The following is a 17366-nucleotide window of genomic DNA, read 5'->3' as shown; positions in this document are numbered from 1 at the left end:
TGTCATTTAAATTGGGGCCTTGCAACAGCAGTAGTTCAAATAAACTGCTTTTAGGTATATTATGAAATAACTACACATAAAACAGAGTCAATTACTCTGTTTTTTTATAATAACAGAACAATAACAGAACAATAGAAAATATGTTCCTTTTGGAAACGTTTCATATAACATAGCAAATCTTCCAAGTTTACAGAAATACAGTGCTCAAATAGCATGTTTTCTAAATACTATTCCACATAATTACACATGTATCAAAGGTTCAATATATATTCATCACTTCATTTTAAAAAGGATTTGAGGAAGCTCATCAATAACTAAAAAGAACTATAAATTTGACACTGAGCTTCCTAGGAACCAATGTGAAATGTAATTCACTTTATCCTTAAGGAGCACACCACTTGTTCCCAACTGTTATTCCTAGTCAAAAAATTAGAAATGGTTAACAAGAGAATTATTCAGAATCTCTAAATTCATCAGTTCCATTCCTTGTTATCATTTTCTAGATTATAATAGGAGGAGAGAGGATGGGGAATGGATTATGGCATGACATCCCTTTCTTTAGAGGCAACTACTTCCTGGGAGTGTCACATCACTGTTTACTTGAACTTTATGTTAAGGACTGATACTTAAGATTTAAACTATGTATCACTCAAAATCTTTTAACATTTCTAATATGTGCTCCTAAGCTGATATAAATAATCATATAATAAATGACTTTGTAAAAGACTAATAATTTTTAATCCTTAAGCCATAACCTATACTTATGAGCAATATTCAATTCTATACAAGCTTCCATTGCAAAAACAACTTTGGACAATCTCTGAAATTGATTTAATAAGCATCAACGTTCTTTTCTTTGTATTTATATCCATGGCCTCCAAGTCCTATCAACTTTGCTTTCATAAAACGTCTTATTAACCTAACTATAAAAACAGAGATTCAGAGCCAAAAAAAGCATGCTTCCTAGAGTTTCTTATATTCCTCCCTGTATTCCATTTCCACTGAATGAACTACTAATGAACTAGTTCAGGCTCTACTCACCTCTCTCAGAACTACTGTGAAAGATTTCTAAATAGTTCCCCTATTTTTCTTTCCAACTTATCTTGAATATTGTCACCAACTCACTTTTCTAACACTGCTTTCATGATGCCATGCCTCAGTTCAATAATTTTCAGTGGCTTCCCAATGTCTAAAGCAGTAATTCAGAAGGATGAAAAATAATGAAATAACTTTATATTTGGGAAACAACAACAACAAAAACATTTTTTGTTTCATTATTTAAATTGCCAAAAGCAAAGGCAGCTGTGAATGGCAGAGCATGAATAAAAGCAGGATGATAAAACCCTAATTCCTTATTTGGCATTCAACACCCTTCAGAATCCAGATCTACCACACATTTTCAATCTTAATTAACACTGGCTTAGAACACATCCAGAGACCAGCTCAATGCCATCCTTTATGAATGTTTGCATATCCTCAAAGCCTAGGTTAACCAACCACCTTTTTAACCTGAAGCCAATGCTTCTCCATGAAAAATGGTCAGCAGGGGAGAGGCTTCAGTCTCACTTCAGTTACTTCATTGCAATGGGGATGCTCCAAGCACAACAGCAAACAGCAAAATTACAACTTACCAAGTAAGGGAAATCAGCGTTTACTCAAAAAATAGGGTAAACAACAATGTTACATACACAACTGTCAGGGATCTACCATATTCACTAACATAAATCCTCTTCCAGTCAGACTGCTCTATGTTTCTAACCATGTTCTGCACATTTCTCAGCTCTTTGTCTTTACTCACATCAGTCCTTTTAGTTTCTCTAAGTCTTCAAAACTACATTTCTGCTCCAAAATCCCAATATAAATATTTAAGGAGCACATTTCTAAAATAAACAATATTTTAAAAAGCAAATTTTTTTACCATGGCCTGTTAGAGACCTCAAATGATCTAAGTGTAGTCCACCTCCCCACACTCACCTTATACCACTCTCCCCCTAGTTTTTCTCACTAGTCTTACTAGATTCTCAAACATACAAAGCTTATTACTGCCTCAGGGCTTTTGCCTCCTAGGAGCTTCTTGGAAATTTTTTATACCTGCAGCTTAAATCTCCCCTCCTCAGAAAGGCCTCTCTCAGTACCACCCTACCTAAAAAGGCTCCCACACATCTCAGTCATTTTCCACACCACCATTCTGCTTATTTTCCTCATAACACTTAACACTAATCTGCCTTCCTTAATTATGTGCATATTATCTGTACTCCCCCCACCGGGAACACATGTGTCTTGCTTATTGCTATATGCTCAGAGCCTAGAATAGTGCCTCTTTGTAGGTAATCAATAATCAGTTGAATGAATGAACTCGTTAAGAAACCTAGACTCAGTGAAACGCCTTAACTATCTGTGCCCAAAATCATAATGTTGCTGTATTTACTAAAGGAACTAAACTTTCCAAATAGGCAACATCAATACAGAATTAGGGAACTATGTAAAGATAGAGTCGCTGAGTAGGCAATATTCTTTCTCCTTTGTCTTCCAAACTTAGTATTCCAAAAGTCAAAATTCCAAGAGAATGCTGTCACCTCCTGAATCTCCAAGGTTCAAACAACAGAACTCTTTTCTTTGTTTCCATGAAGGAATACAAGATGACAAATTAGTATGCCTTTCTTAATCATTAAATTTATCATTTGTAAATTTCTTATTATTTAATATTTTTCTACCTCAGTTTCTCTAAAATGTGTGTTTTTACCCAGAAAAAGGAAATTTTGAGTTACTCCTCAGATTCTAATATCTTTAGTGTAGTGAATAATGTTTTGAGTAATGTTTTGGGGTATGTCAACATCAAAATGCTACTCAGAAACATCACTTTTGGTTTATTTTCCCCACTGTGGAGCAGGAGTGAATTGAAGAAAAAAAAAATTCTTCTGTGATCTCCCACTGAGTTCCTTTTTCTAGAAAAAGAACCATTTCTAAAATCCTACAAGGCTATGACAATTTCTCAGCAGGCTGTTACACTACCTGATTCCTGATTCTTGCCCTTTTATACATAAAAATCCTACTACTAGTGGGACACTTTGTCCCAAAAGTAACAAGCTATTTGTTATTAAGCTAATTAACGTGTCTAATAAGATGAATTCTCAATCTCTAACGAACTTGATTTTTTCTCTTCCAAAATAAAGTTTCCCAAGATGAAAAGGGTAATAAAACAATGTCACTAATAATAACACCACCACACAACCAGATGCTCGTGAATGAAAAGATTTGAAAACTATTCACAGACTATGCAGATTTGTCTCTGCAGACCTAAAACATTACTTCTACGAAGTAGTATTTCTAACCAATAAACGAAAACGTCTGTCTCAAAACATTTCATGAAGTCTCATGGTAAATCTGCCACAAATTCAACTGGCCTATTCCCGATAGGGAATCCACAGGTTTCCCCTTCTTTAGGAATGTCAACCATTTTGCCTTTTCCTTTTTTCTCTACGATTCAATCACGATGTCTTAATAGGCTAAACCTGTCCACCCTAACAGCAATTCCCCTGACCCTGCGGCAGAGGCCCGGGCAGCACTGCGCCCCCTCGGAACACGACGCCCAGGTCCTACTTCCCCGGCTCGGTTAAGCCGGGAGGCGGGGGGAGACGCCACATCACAACCCGGTAAGCTGGGCGGTGGCAGGCCTTCGCCAGAACTCCTCTCCCCAGTTCTCCACGAGTCACACCACTGGAGGCGCTCTCCCCTCACTGCAGTCGGGTCAAAGTGGACGTTCTCCACTGGACCAGAGGGGGGAGGGGGGATGAAGCGCATGGGGCCACCCAAGCCGAGGGAGGGTTGAGGAGGGGGGCCAGAGGTGAATGCAGGCAAAGACCAACAGCAAAACTGCGTCTTTTCCCCAGGAGCAACCCAGACGGGCAAACAAAAGATTAGGCCACCAAGGCCTTCCATCCTCATCCCGGAACCGAGCCAGCCCGATGAATCCGCACCCCTAGTTCCTCGATACACACCCAGCTCCTGCAAGGGGTGGGTTCCTAACTTCCCAGACGCGGTGGAATGGAGACCTGAGAGAAGAACCTGGGAGCGGGCGGGGTGCACTTGTTCCCCGACACCCAGACGGACAATAAAGAACAAGCCCGGGCTTCCTCGACCGCCCCACCCTGCTCCCCGCGGCTCCCACCAGCGGGGTCGCCTTGTCCGCAGACAAAGCCCCCTACGGGCGGAGAGGAAGGCTGGGCGCAGGCTTTGGGGGCTGCGCACAAAAGAGGGAGGGGCGCGAGGGGCGGCGCGAGGCGAAGGGCGCGGCACTCACCCACTGAGCCGGAGGAGCCCCTGCGTTTGGGCGCGGCCGGCGTGGAGGGGGGCGCGGCGGGGGCAGGGGCGGCCGGGATCCACGCGGGCTCCGCCTGAGGGCTCACGTCGGCCGGGGGAGGAGGGGGAGGCCGGGCTGGAGGCTCATCGTCCTCAGAGAGCTGGGAGGGCGAGGTTTTGGTAATGGAGGGTAGGGAGGGCGCTGGCTCCGCCGACGACGCGGGGCTCGGGTCCCAAGACGGCTGCCGCTCCGGGGCGGCGAGGGGCGCTGCCGGCAGGGGCCCCCGGGGCGCCGGGGGCACGAAGTCATTGCCGAAATCCAGTAGGGGCGCGCCAGCCGGGGTGGCGGCGGCGGCGGGCACTGGGGCCGCCGACAGCGCGGCGGCGGGCTTCCTCTCGAGCACCTCCAGCTCCTCCAGGTCCTCGTCCTCGTCCTCGTCTTCCTCCTCCTCTTCCTCTTCGTCCTCGGGCTCCTTCACGAACTGGTACTTGAACGCGGGCTGAGGCCGGGGCGGGCTGTCCGAGGACGAGGAGACCATTGGCGACTGGTCCATGTCTTCCATTGCTGGCGGGGAAGAGATGATGCTGCAGCTGCTGCCTCGGCGGGAGACGCTTCTCCTCACAGCCGCGGGCAGTTATGGGGGGTGGGGAAGACTGAGAGGGGCAGGGCCCAACGAGCCGAGGGACCTGCAGTGGCGACGGCTCCCGGAACAATGAGACTGCTCCTCCTGCCTCCGCGCCCGTGATGCGCCACCCGCCCCGTCCCCAGTTGCCGCCGCCGCCGCCGCCCAGACGAGCGAAGAAGAGAGGCCAGCCGACTCTCCGCCCAGTTTGGCGTGACTCACCCTCCTGCCAGGGAGAGGCAGGCACTAACGCGGGAGGAAGCGAGCCAATCGGCTAAGAGATAGAGTTGACGGGCAACCAGCCGGCCCAACGGAAAAGGAAAAAGACGCAAGTGGGTGGGTGTTACCGCACTTCCTCTCTTTTACCGGCCAGGCTGGGTTCGATGGGCGGGGTTTGGATCTGGGAACCCCACAGTCCGCCTAGGGTAGTAGAGGGTCGAACTGGGGGTCTAGGCCTTGCCCACAGCTGGAGGTCAGTCTGTGTAATTAGAGTACTGGGAAAGCGAGCCCGCTGCCTGCCTGCCCTGAGGGGTCGGAGACGCTCCTGGCGCGCCACCGGAAAGGCGTTATCTTGAGGACTGGGAGTGGAAACTTTCCTCCCAGGAAAGGAAAAATCCCAGAGCGCAGAAAGGTACCAAATAACGGGACCGTGGAGTAGCCTTAAGGATTGAAGTATACGTTAAATTTTAGATTTTGAAATAAGATTGTCTTTTTTCAAACTTAAATTCCCAAACCACCTTATCACTACTACCATCACCACCTTAAAAGAAAAAATAATATTTTTGACAGTTTTAAGATCAGTCCCAGTCTAAACTGCGGATCCTGGATAACGTAGGCAAAATAGCTGGGCTGGACGATCTAGGGACTGGGGCAGACCATTTGAAAGTCTGCTCCTCTTCAAAGAGGATTTTGGGATCTGCCCGCTACTGGACTCTTACTTGGTAGAAGGATGAGTCACCCAAAGAGGAAGGGGAGAGAGGAAAGTGGAAAGAGAACGATGCCTTGGAGGGCAAATTTGATTCACATTATATTTCAGTCACTTAAGGCTCATGAGTCAACATTTAGGATGATTCAGGCCTTCTGGGAGTCAGGAAGCCAAATACATACTCATTTCTTTGGTATGCCAGAATGAGCATAATCCCCATTCCACTTTTTCCAGAACTGGAGGGTTTAAAGAAAGTGGTTGCAGAACATTTAAGTATCAGCATCCAGAGGTTTAGAGATCCCTTTTATCTTTCTGATATACCTTTCAAAAATATTCCCTTCCTGCCTAATCTGGAGGCCCTGGAGAGAGGAGGTTAGCTTGCTTTCAAGTTGCTCACAGTCTAGGCCTGCACTGTTCAATACCTTAGTCATTGGCTACTCCTGGCTACTGAGCACTTGAAATGTGAGTCATCTGAAATGAGATGTGCTGTAAGTTTGAAATGCACAATAGATTTTGAGAGTTAGTACAAAAACATTTAAATATCTCAATTTTTATATTGGTTACATGTTGGATTGATAATATTTTGGCTATATTGGGATAAATGTAATATATTATTAATTTCATTTGTTTCTTTTTAATGCATCATCTAGAAATTTTTAAATATATATGGCTTATATTTTATTTCTATTGAACAGTGCTAGTCTGAATTGACGATTAAGAAATGTTGATTGGGACTTCCCTGGTGGCGCAGCGGTTAAGAATCCGCCTGCCAATGCAGGGGACACGGGTTCGAGCCCTGGTCCAGGAAGATCCCTCATGAGCAACTAAGCCCGTGCGCCACAACTATTGAGCCTGCACTCTAGAGCCCGCGAGTCACAACTACTGAGCCCGCATGCCACAACTACTGAAGCCCGCACGCCTAGAGCCCATGCACCACAATAAGAGAAGCCACCGCAATGAGAAGCCCACGCACCGCAACAAATAGTATCCCCCGCTTGCCGCACCTAGGGAAAGACCATGTGCAGCAACAAAAATCCAATGCAGCCAAAAATAAATAAATTTATTTTTTTTAAAAAAAGGAAATGTTGATTGCCATGGGGAATCACGGGTTATTTAAGCAAATTCTTAGCTCCAACTAATTAATATTACCCTAAGCTCAATTTGGGTATTAAAAAGGAAAAGCAGGGGTTGGGGGGAGGGAGGAGGGACACAGAGGTGGAACACAGGAGATTTTTAGGGCAGTGAAACTATTCTGTATGACACTGTGATGATGGATACATGACATTTTACATTTGGCAAAACTCAGAACTGTACAACACAAAGAGTGAACCGTAATGTAAACTGTGGACTTTAGTAATATATCAGTATTGGTTCATCACACCAATGCAAGATGTTAGTTATGGGGGAAACCGATTGGGAGGTGGGCATGGGAGTGTATAAGAACTCTCGTTAATGTTCAATTCTTCTGTAAATGTAAAACTAATAAATAAACTTTATTATTTTTTTTTTAAAGGAAAGGTAGAACAAGATTTCCTGGCAATGTTACCTGATCAGGTTAGTTATCAACAATACATTCAAGACCTGACTTATCGGGGCTTCCCTGGTGGTGCAGTGGTTAAGAATCCACCTGCCAATGCAGGGGACACGGGCTCCAGCCCTGGTCCAGGAAGATCCCACATGCTGCGGAGCAGCTAAGCCTGTGCACCACAGCTACTGAGCCTGCACTCTAGAGCCTGCCAGCCACAACTACTGAAGCCCGTGTGCCACAACTACTGAAGCCCACATGCCTAGAGCCTGTGCTCCATAACAAGAGAAGCCACCACAATGAGAAGCCCTCGCACTGCAAAGAAGAGTAGCCCCCGCAGGCCGCAACTAGAGAAAGCCCACACACAGCAACGGAAGACCCAATGCAGCCAAAAAATTAATTAATTAATTAATTAATTAAATCTATTAAAAAAAAAAAGACGTGACTTACCAGTCCCACAGAGATGAACTGGCTTTATTTTTAGAAAATTGTTGTGAGTTGCTTTGAGTTTGTTTGTTTTTAGAAGGGTTGGGAAGAGTAGGAAGAGAGAAGTGTTAGTGTAGAATTTGGGGGCAGGAGGTTAATGCCAAAGTAAAAATTTTTAACAAAACAGATTCCTCAATAATAACTAAAACAGTCCTGTTTCAAGTATTTGTCAAATATTTGTCAAAAATTATCAAAAACATACATGATTTTTCAACTAAGTCCATATACTAGCAAAAATATACTAGCAAAATTCTATGGTATGAACTTTTCTATTAAATCACAATTGAGCCATCAGCAGTTCAGTCTTCCCCATACTGTTTTTCCTACTGTGATTGTTCTGAAACTCCTTAATGGAAAGTTTCACAGGGTTTTAACATATTAATTGTAAGTTGCTTATATGATATTTCTGCATTCGTATATCTCTGTATCTGCTATTACTAAAATAGTCACAAAGAAATATCTTTAATTTATTAAAATTGTCATAAAAGAATGATTACAGAAAAGTGGTAGATTTATAATTTTAATAGTAAATAGCATTAAATATTGAGGCAATAATATAAGCACTCTCCTCTGACACAGGAGAAAAATAAGAATTTTATATTGTTATCTCAGTGACTTCTAAAAAATTAAGTATTTGATGGATGAATAAGAATAAAGAGCTTATCCAGTGTTCATAGAATGGTCAACAAAGCATAAGGAAAGGAGAATGTTACTGCTATACCAGAATTAAAAGTAGTGTTAGTGACACATTAGGGTAACTAGATGTAAATACCACTCTCACTAACAAGAACATTCTTATAGGTATTTTGAAATGGTTAAAGGAAGAGTATAAATTCTAGTTCATAATAATAGAAAATAATTATTCAATGAATTATCTTTGAAATTATCTTACCAGATGTAGAAGTTTGAAGTTTCCAGTTACAATGGGTTAATAACTGTTCTCTCTTAGAACATTAAAAAATATCCATTCAGGCTGGTGGAATCTCAGAGTTGGAAGAACTCTGGGAAATCAGCTTGACCAATCTCCCTCCCATTACAAGAATTCCCTACAGAAGGTTTTTTAAACTTGGCCATCTGTGGTAGATTAAAACTGGCTACAAACTCTGCAGCAACACCCATCAAGAGGTTGGGTCAATTTCCCCATCTCTGGATCTGGCCTTGTGACTTTTTTGTCCAATAGAATATGCTGGAAATGTTCCAAGCCTAACCAGCAGAAGTATTACAGCTTCCATGCTCTCTCTCTTGGCATGCTGAGGCCCCAGATGACAGACATGGAGAGAAAGACCTAGCCGTCCCAGCCACAGAGCTGATGTCCCAGAAATATGAGACCATCTCAGAATGAATGTTCAGCCAACCCACAGAATCATGATAAATAATGAATCACTATTTTAAACTACTACCTTTTGGGATGGTCCATTACGCAGCAAAAGCTAACTGAAACATCAGCCATGTTGTGCTTCCATTGTGTGCTTAATTCATTCATACATGATATGTATATATATACATTGTGTATTTACTCTGCACCAAGCACTGTTCAAGACTCTGAACAACGGCACTGAACAAATCAGACACAAATGTGCATGAACACTTTCAGTAAAGGAAGACTCACTACTTAGGGAAATAGCCCATTCCATTTCTGTAGTAGTATACCTTATTGTAGAGTGTTGAATTGACACCTAATCTGGTATACATACATAGAACAGGTTAATTGTCCTTGCATCATGTATGCCCCCTGAGAGAGTTAAAAGCGTGGGATGGGTGTACTCTTGTCTACATACTGTAGGATGTAGACTGGAGAGTAGATTCAGCAACCATGGGAGAAAGATGAAAGGTAGATTCCTGACAAATCTGTTACAAGAAGCTGTGCATCACAACTTTTTTGCCGACAGAGAAAGACTTGCTTGTGTTCAAAGAGCACCAATGAGCTACGTTCAACCTTTGTATTCAAAAAAGACTAAAACATCATTTTGGCACTCTTAAGGGAAAAATTAACAGCTTGCTATGTCATTGTCCCTACCATTTCACTGGGATTTTAGATTTCATGAAATGTACCTTTTTGTGAAATGCAGCTTATGGTTCTGGCTAACATCTTGACATACACTAAGTTCATCTGTAATAAGAATAGACATATAAATAGTATAAGATCAACGTCTTTGGCCATGCTGGTTATACACTGACAATTAGAGTTGGACCTAAAATTAAAATTTCAAGTTTCAAAGAGAAATCATATAATATGCAAGTGAAAGTCATAAGGCCCAAAAAGGTCCTCTGTGTTAATACTGCATTTCCTTCCTAGTTTAATATGCATCATTTCTCTGGTGATATTTATTTTGATCTAGCAAAAAAACTATTTTTGATCAGTTGTTCTAAGCATCACAAATCCAAGCAAAGAAATTCCTAAACCGTCTTAGAGAAATAAAAGAAAATCTGTCCTCATGAGAAAAAAAGAACTACAAAGAAGAGTTTACAAAGTTGTCTGGGTTATAAATAACTCACTCTAGTAGGTATCCCACTCTTCCTAATACCTAAACATTGAGGTATAAATTTTGTTATTTTATTGTGAGTGGAAATAGAAACCAGGTGGTCACTATCTTTAAAATAAACATTATTCATTTCTTCAACTAAAATCTATTGAGCATCTAACACATTTCCTAACATCAAGGAACATGTAGTCTAGTTTACGTAAGAATATATAGGTATATATACATATGTGTGTATACACATTCATATATGTGTGTATGTGTGTATGTATGTATGTATATACATATGTGTATGAATATATATTACATGTATCAATATATAATAGAGAGAGGGAGACAGACAGACAGACTGGTCTAAGTGAAACATAACTATTGCTTATAGTTCAGGCAGAAGTTGATGAAAGCCTAAACTAATAGCATAGGAAATAGGAGAAGATAAATTTGAAAAACATTTAAGTTGAATTCATAGAATTTGGTGACTAATAGGATGGAGAGGCTGAAGAAAGAGAAGCTGATTCTAAGGTTTAAGTTTAGGTGACAAGGTAAATTGGTACTGCCATTATTAAAGAAAAGAAGTCAGGAGAGGAGCACAGAATGGGTGAGTAATGCTGGGGAGGATATAATGACCTAAGTTTTTAGATACAATGAACTTGAGTTGCCTGAAGAACATTGGAGTAGTAGAAATAATCAGGAGACAGCTGGAAAACTAGGGCTGGAGCTTAAATCTAGTCTGGAGAGCAGGTAGCTAAACCTGTTGGTTAGGTTTCATGGGTAAATATTTGAGGAAAAATGGTGGGGTAAAGGAGAGGATGGCCAAGCAGGTTGGTGGATACTGTCTACTGCCCATGGGAGAAAAAGGCCTAGATAGAGTAGAGCCCTGGGAAAGATCAACATGAAGTATCTCTGGATGTATTTGAACAATGTTATTTCCACTGATCCTTTTCTTTTCCTAGACAGTACAAATCAAAACAAAAAACTCCAATAGGTCCAGTTTTTAAATAGGCGCTCATTTTGTTTTCTCCATTCACCTTAAACTCAGAACTCAAATAATATTCCAGTAAGTGCCCAGTTTAATTCTATTCAGCACTAAGTAATCTATAGTAATAGGGACAGCACCAATAATTTAAGCCTCAGATAATTCTTAAACCCTCATTAAACTGGTAACTCCAGCCGCTTAGCCAATAACAAGTGGTAGAATTGCCTGGTAGACTTTTGCCTCTTTCTGTAACTAACCAGCCACTAATGAAGATGCTAAAGAGAAGGAAATGGCTGAAATAAAGGCAATAAGAGATTAAGCAAACTCTATAAATTACAAAATTAAACAATAAATGATTCTTTTATATACGACTTGTATTCATGATGTATATGATTTTTTTAATCAACAGATCTATATTGCTCATATTCAACTTTTTTTCTACTTTCCTGAGAACTGAGAAACACATTCATCACTGGAAATGCTATAGTATATTACCCTGCATGTGTCTTTTTCGAAATTCATTTTCCTTTTATCACTACAAACTTATTATCATCTATTATTTCCATTTTATCTGAGTTTTATTTATTGTCCGGAGTGGAAATTTTTCCTGTCAGGTGGTAAAAGTAATGTTGTAAAACACTTATGAAATGATAAATACTATTTACTCTAATGAGTTAAATATGGTGTGTCATTCATTTCCTCTCCCTCCTAAAACCCCATTAAAATGTCAGTAAAGGGCTTCCCTGGTGGCGCAGTGGTTAAAAGTCCGCCTGCCGATGCAGGGGACGCAGGTTCGTGCCCCAGTCCGGGAAGATCCCACATGCCGCGGAGCGGCTGGGCCCGTGAGCCATGGCCGCTGAGCCTGCGCGTCCGGAGCCTGTGCTCCGCAACGGGAGAGGCCACAACAGTGAGAGGCCCGCATACCGCAAAAAAAAAAAAAAAAAAAAAAAAGTCAGTAAAGCAATAAAAATGGTACTAACCAACAAAAACAAAGAGAATAACAGAGGAGACAACAGTGTATAAAATATTTCAACATATTTTTGGAAGACAAAGCAGATAGAGGAGCAGTTACTGATTTAGCAGACTGTGAAGTTACAACCTAAACACATCTCAAGGGGCAATATCAACTAGAAGTAAGTCATTTTGTGCCCTAGAATCCTTGAGATGCTCAGCCCTTGGAGGTGCTAGTATTGAAAACAAGTGGATTAAGTAAGAGAGGAATCCTCAGCCCCTTTGTCCCCTTCCTACACCCAGAAAGCCTGCAGCAAGGCTTAAACATATCACCACTGCCCCACTATCACTGCTCCCCCCAGCCCCTGTTGTCCCCTATACCTCATTCTCCTCCAGAAAGGAAATTGGAGAATTCATTTGTGGAGAAACAAAATGGTTCCAGTGAAAATTTCTCAAAGTATTGGCATTTGGAGTACCCCAGTAAAAAGACTTGATGAGCCCCACCTGCCCCCTTCTCCCCACAAAGCTTCCATCCATTTTTTAAAATTCTCTACTCTTAAACATAAAACAAAACACAAGAACCACCAGTCATTTCACAAAGTCTTGAATGAAAGCTAAAAATGAAAATAAACAGAAAAAGAAACTTGAGGGAACAGAGGCATACAGAAAACAGAAGAAAACATCATAGAAACTTTAATATTCACAGGGAGATAACAGCATATATCATTCCATAAAACAAAAAACAAAAATAACCAAAATGAAAAAACATCAAAGAACATGAGTGAGTTCACAAATTAAAACCAATTTCATGTTCATAGCAGCATTATTTACAATAGCCAAAAGGTAGAAACAACCCAGGGTCTATTAATGAATGAATGGAAAAACAAAATGTGATATATACATACAATGGAATACTATTCAGCCTTAAAAAGGAATGAAATTCTGATACATGCTACAACATGGTTGAAGACTAAGTGAAATAAACCAGACACAAAGGGACAAGTAATGTATGATTCCACTTATATGAGGTACCTAGAATAGTCAAATACATAGAGACAGAAAGTAAAACAGTGGGTACCAGGGCTAAGGGAAGGTGGAAATGGGGAGTTAGTATTTAGAGAGTATTTGGTATACACAGAGTTTCATTATGCGATGATGAAGAAGTTCTGGAGATGGATAGTGGTGATAGTTGCACAACAATGTGAATGCATTTAATGCCACTGAACTGCTCACTTAAAAGTGGTTATAATGGTAAATTTCATTTTACTACATCAAAAAGATTTTAATTGCAACTTTAAAAAATTAAAGTGTTGGAAGTTACATTTGTAAAACTTCCCAGGGAAATAGAAAAAAGAACAAAAAGATGTATTAGTAACAAACAAATGGAAATTGAAGTATTTTCTTTTTTAAAAAAAGCAACACCATTTACAATAGCCTCAGAAAACATGAAATATTTAAGGATGGATTTAACAAAATATGCCCAAGACCATTACACTACAAACATTGCTAGAGAAATTAAAGAAACTAGAAGGACTTCAACTTGACTTCAAGATTTATAATAAAGCTACAATAATTAAGACAGTGTAGTACTGGCATAAAAATGGACAAGTAGATCAGTGGAACAGAATAGAGTCCAGAAATAGACTCATAGACCCACATATATATAGTCAGGTTTTTACACTGGTGTCAAAGTATTTCAGTGGGGAAAGCATAGTCTTCAACAAATTGTGCTGGAAAAATTGGACATCCATATGCAAACACACACACACGACCTTTGATCCTTATCTCACATCATAATAAAAAAATTAGTTCAAAATGAATCATGGACATAAATAGAACAGTCAAAGCTACAAAATTTGGCAAGAATACATAATGAACGTTCTTGCAAGTATAAAATGGTACCACCAATTTGGAAAATCATTTGGTAATTACTTATAAAGTTAAACATACCTAATGATATGACTCAGCAATTTTACTCCTGGATATTTATCCAAGAGAAATGAGAACTGGAAACAACCCAAACGTCCATCAACTAATGAATGGATAAACATATTGTGGCTTTGGAATCCTACTCGGCAATAAAAAGGAATAAACTATTGATATACACAGCATGGAGGAAACTCAAAAGGATTATATTAATGAAAGAAGCAAGACACAAAAGCCTCCATACCCTATGATTCTGTTTATGTGATTCTTAAAAGGGCAAAACCACCAGGGGCAGAGGGAGGGGAGGGAGTGATTGCAGAGGGGACAGGGAACTTCTTGGAGTGATAGTGTTGATGGTTACACGACTAATATACGTTGTCAAAACTCATTGAACTATATGATTAAAATGAGTGAACTTTGTTGGATAAAAATTATATCTCAGTAAAGCTGATTATTTTTCTTAAAAAAGACAAAGATGTAATACAGAAGACAAACGATGAAAAAGCTAGAAGATAAATTTGGGAGGCCTGTGAATCACTAATAAGAGTTCCAGAAAGAAAGAACAGAAAAAACACAGTTTCCTGTTAACCTAATTTGTCCTCTGGGAAGGTGAACTTGCAGTATGGTACTTCAAGCTCCATGACAGAGCATTATTTAAGAGTTTACATTTTAACTTAACCTTATAAATGTGTGCAGCCTTTTCTGGGTGTCAATAAATGTTTTAAGACTATTTCTTAAACAATTTTCCTTCTCTAAATCACCTTCTATGTCTATGAAATTGATAGTGTTGTAAATAAAACTAAGTCTAGCTTAAGTTGTTATTTAGATCTTAGAATTGGGGCTAGTTGCTGTTTTCAGGTGACTATGTACTGTGCAATTTTTTAAAAAGAAACTATTATTTAAAATGAATGTTTCCTAAGCATATTGTGCTTTCATTGCTGAACCTCTGAAACCCAGCCATTAATCTTTTTTTAAACAGCTTTATTGAGGTATAATTCTCATACCATACAATTCATGCATTTAAAGTGTACAACTCAGTGCCAACTATTCTTCACCTTTTGTACAAGTTTTGAATAAGATATGGAAGAAAATACGATGTGATTCAGTAGAGCAAGATTCTAGATCCCCAGCTTGGTGACCTTTAGGAGCCTGTGGGCTTCAATATCCTCATCTGTGAATCAGGGGGTTAAACCTAATGACTCTCTCACTCTGATCTACCTTCAAAATCATTTTTTATTGTTTATTTTTAGCCTTTAATTTCTCTCTAGTGCCAACATCAAATATTGGGATAAGCAGCTCAGAAAGATGTATTTTACAGTAGGAGAGTTGCAACAATGCTCTGAATTAAAGATGATGCAGGCAGATTTATTACAGCATTTGGAAGTCTTTATAAATGTAACGAGATTCTTTAGAGCCTTTCTTGAAAGAAGACAGTTTCCTTTTATACGTTTCAAAGTAAGAAAAAAAAGAGAAAGAGGGTATTCACATGGTGTCTTTAACTTAGATGAGCTTCTCTTCTAACTTTATCTTTCTCATTTCTGAAAGCAAATATGAAAACTATGTAGAAAGTTGAACCGGCTTGGAAACATATGCAAGAAAACTATATTAACGTCAGTGATTCAGCCAAATATCTTAATCAAAAATATAAAAAACATTGCCTTCCAAGCTTTTGCTGAAGTAGAAAATGAAGAGTTCCCATAAAAGCCTGGTTGTCATGCAAAATTTTATCACTGCAGATTTTAATAGTATATTCCTTCATTTGTTTCTTTTCTCTATTTCAAATAACAAAGGTAAAGTTACGTTTTTAAATTAATATGCCTATATTCCTAAAAAGCTTACAAGGGATTTCTTAGTAACTAGATATTGCTGTGGGTTGAATTGTGTCCTCCCCAAAGATATGTTAAAGTCCTAACCCCAGTACCCCAGAATGTGACCTTACTTGAAAATAGGGTCATCACAGATGTAGTTAGTGAAGATGAGGTCATAATGGAGTAGGGTGGGCCCTTAATCCAATATGATTGGGATCCTTTTAAGAAAAGTAGAAGACAGACACATAGGGAAGACAGCCGTGAGAAGATGGGGCAGAAATTGGAGTCATACTGCCACAAACCAAGGAACACCAAGGCTTCCAGAATCTGGAAGAGGCAAGGAAGGATTCTAGAGGCTTTGAAGGGAGCATGGCTCAGTCAACAAGTTGATTTCCTACATCTAGCCTCCAAAAGTGTGAGAGAATACATTTCTGTTTCTTTAAACCACCCAGTTTGTGGTATTTTGTTATGGCAGCCTTAGGAAACTAATATGAACATAGCCAAATTTTACATGCATGCGGATGTGCACACACAAAAAGAGAACCCTCATTTTAGTCAAATTATTGGATTTCAAAAAATCTAATATAATCAGTGTGAACTTGAGTAATTAATTAAAATAATGCATGATGCCTTATAACCTTTACACAATCTCTTGAAGACATTGCCTTTCTAAATTTTGTGTTATGTAAGGGAACTAAGCTGAAAAAAAGGAAAGGAAAGGAAAGGAAAAAGAAAAGGAAAAAGGAAAGGAAAAAAAGGAAAGGGGAGGGAAGGGGAGGGGAGGGGAGGGGAGGGGAGGGAAGGGAAGGAAAAAGGGAAGGGAAGGGAGGGGAGGGGAGGGGAGGGGAGGGAAGGTGTATTTTTCCAAGGGAGATATAACACAATATCTCTGAGAGAGGCAAGACAGCCTACTCAAAGGATAAAAACTCAGAAAACAGCTACAAGAGAACTATTTCTAAATCGGCAGCCAAGTTACAGCATTTGTTATTACTAAACCATTTGAGTCTCAAAGGAAGAATTTGAGACAGTAATAACTTATTTCATAATTTTATGATGAAACCTACATGGAAAATTTTCATAAACAGCTTTAACTATGAAAATACTGAACAAGGAAGTGATAGACAATTTTTCTTCATGTCCTTTGTTGCTAGATTTAGTACATGTGATTTCTTTTATTTATTTATTTTTTTGGAGAAAAATTTTAAACTTCATTAAAAGATATTATAGAGACAAAGATATGAAGAGTTATAAGAAGATGCAGTATCATAAAGGAGGCAATTAGTCCCAAACTGATTAGTATGGTCAAAGAAGTTCAAATCAAAATCACAAGACTTTTACATAAAACTTGACAAGGTACTTTGAAAATT

General features: G+C 39.7%; 1 protein-coding gene across 3 annotated transcripts in view; it reads right to left on the bottom strand.

Annotated features, from left to right (window-relative positions):
- Nucleotides 1–5126, bottom strand: part of RTN4 (reticulon 4) — a 66493-nt gene extending 61367 nt beyond the window's left edge. Inside the window, exon 1 of one of the 3 annotated variants that reach the window (XM_004284367.2) lies at nucleotides 4301–5126. In XM_004284367.2, coding sequence (XP_004284415.1) covers nucleotides 4301–4862 — 562 coding nt within the window. In that variant the 5' untranslated portion in view covers nucleotides 4863–5126. The remainder of the gene's footprint in view (nucleotides 1–4300) is intronic. The other 2 variants (XM_004284373.2, XM_033414225.1) reach the window with 2 other exon arrangements.
- Between the last annotated feature and the right edge of the window lie 12240 nt (nucleotides 5127–17366).

Source organism: Orcinus orca, chromosome 13 (assembly GCF_937001465.1).
Source record: "Orcinus orca chromosome 13, mOrcOrc1.1, whole genome shotgun sequence".
NCBI classification, from domain to species: domain Eukaryota; kingdom Metazoa; phylum Chordata; class Mammalia; order Artiodactyla; family Delphinidae; genus Orcinus; species Orcinus orca.
This window is presented reverse-complemented; position numbering and strand designations above follow the sequence as displayed.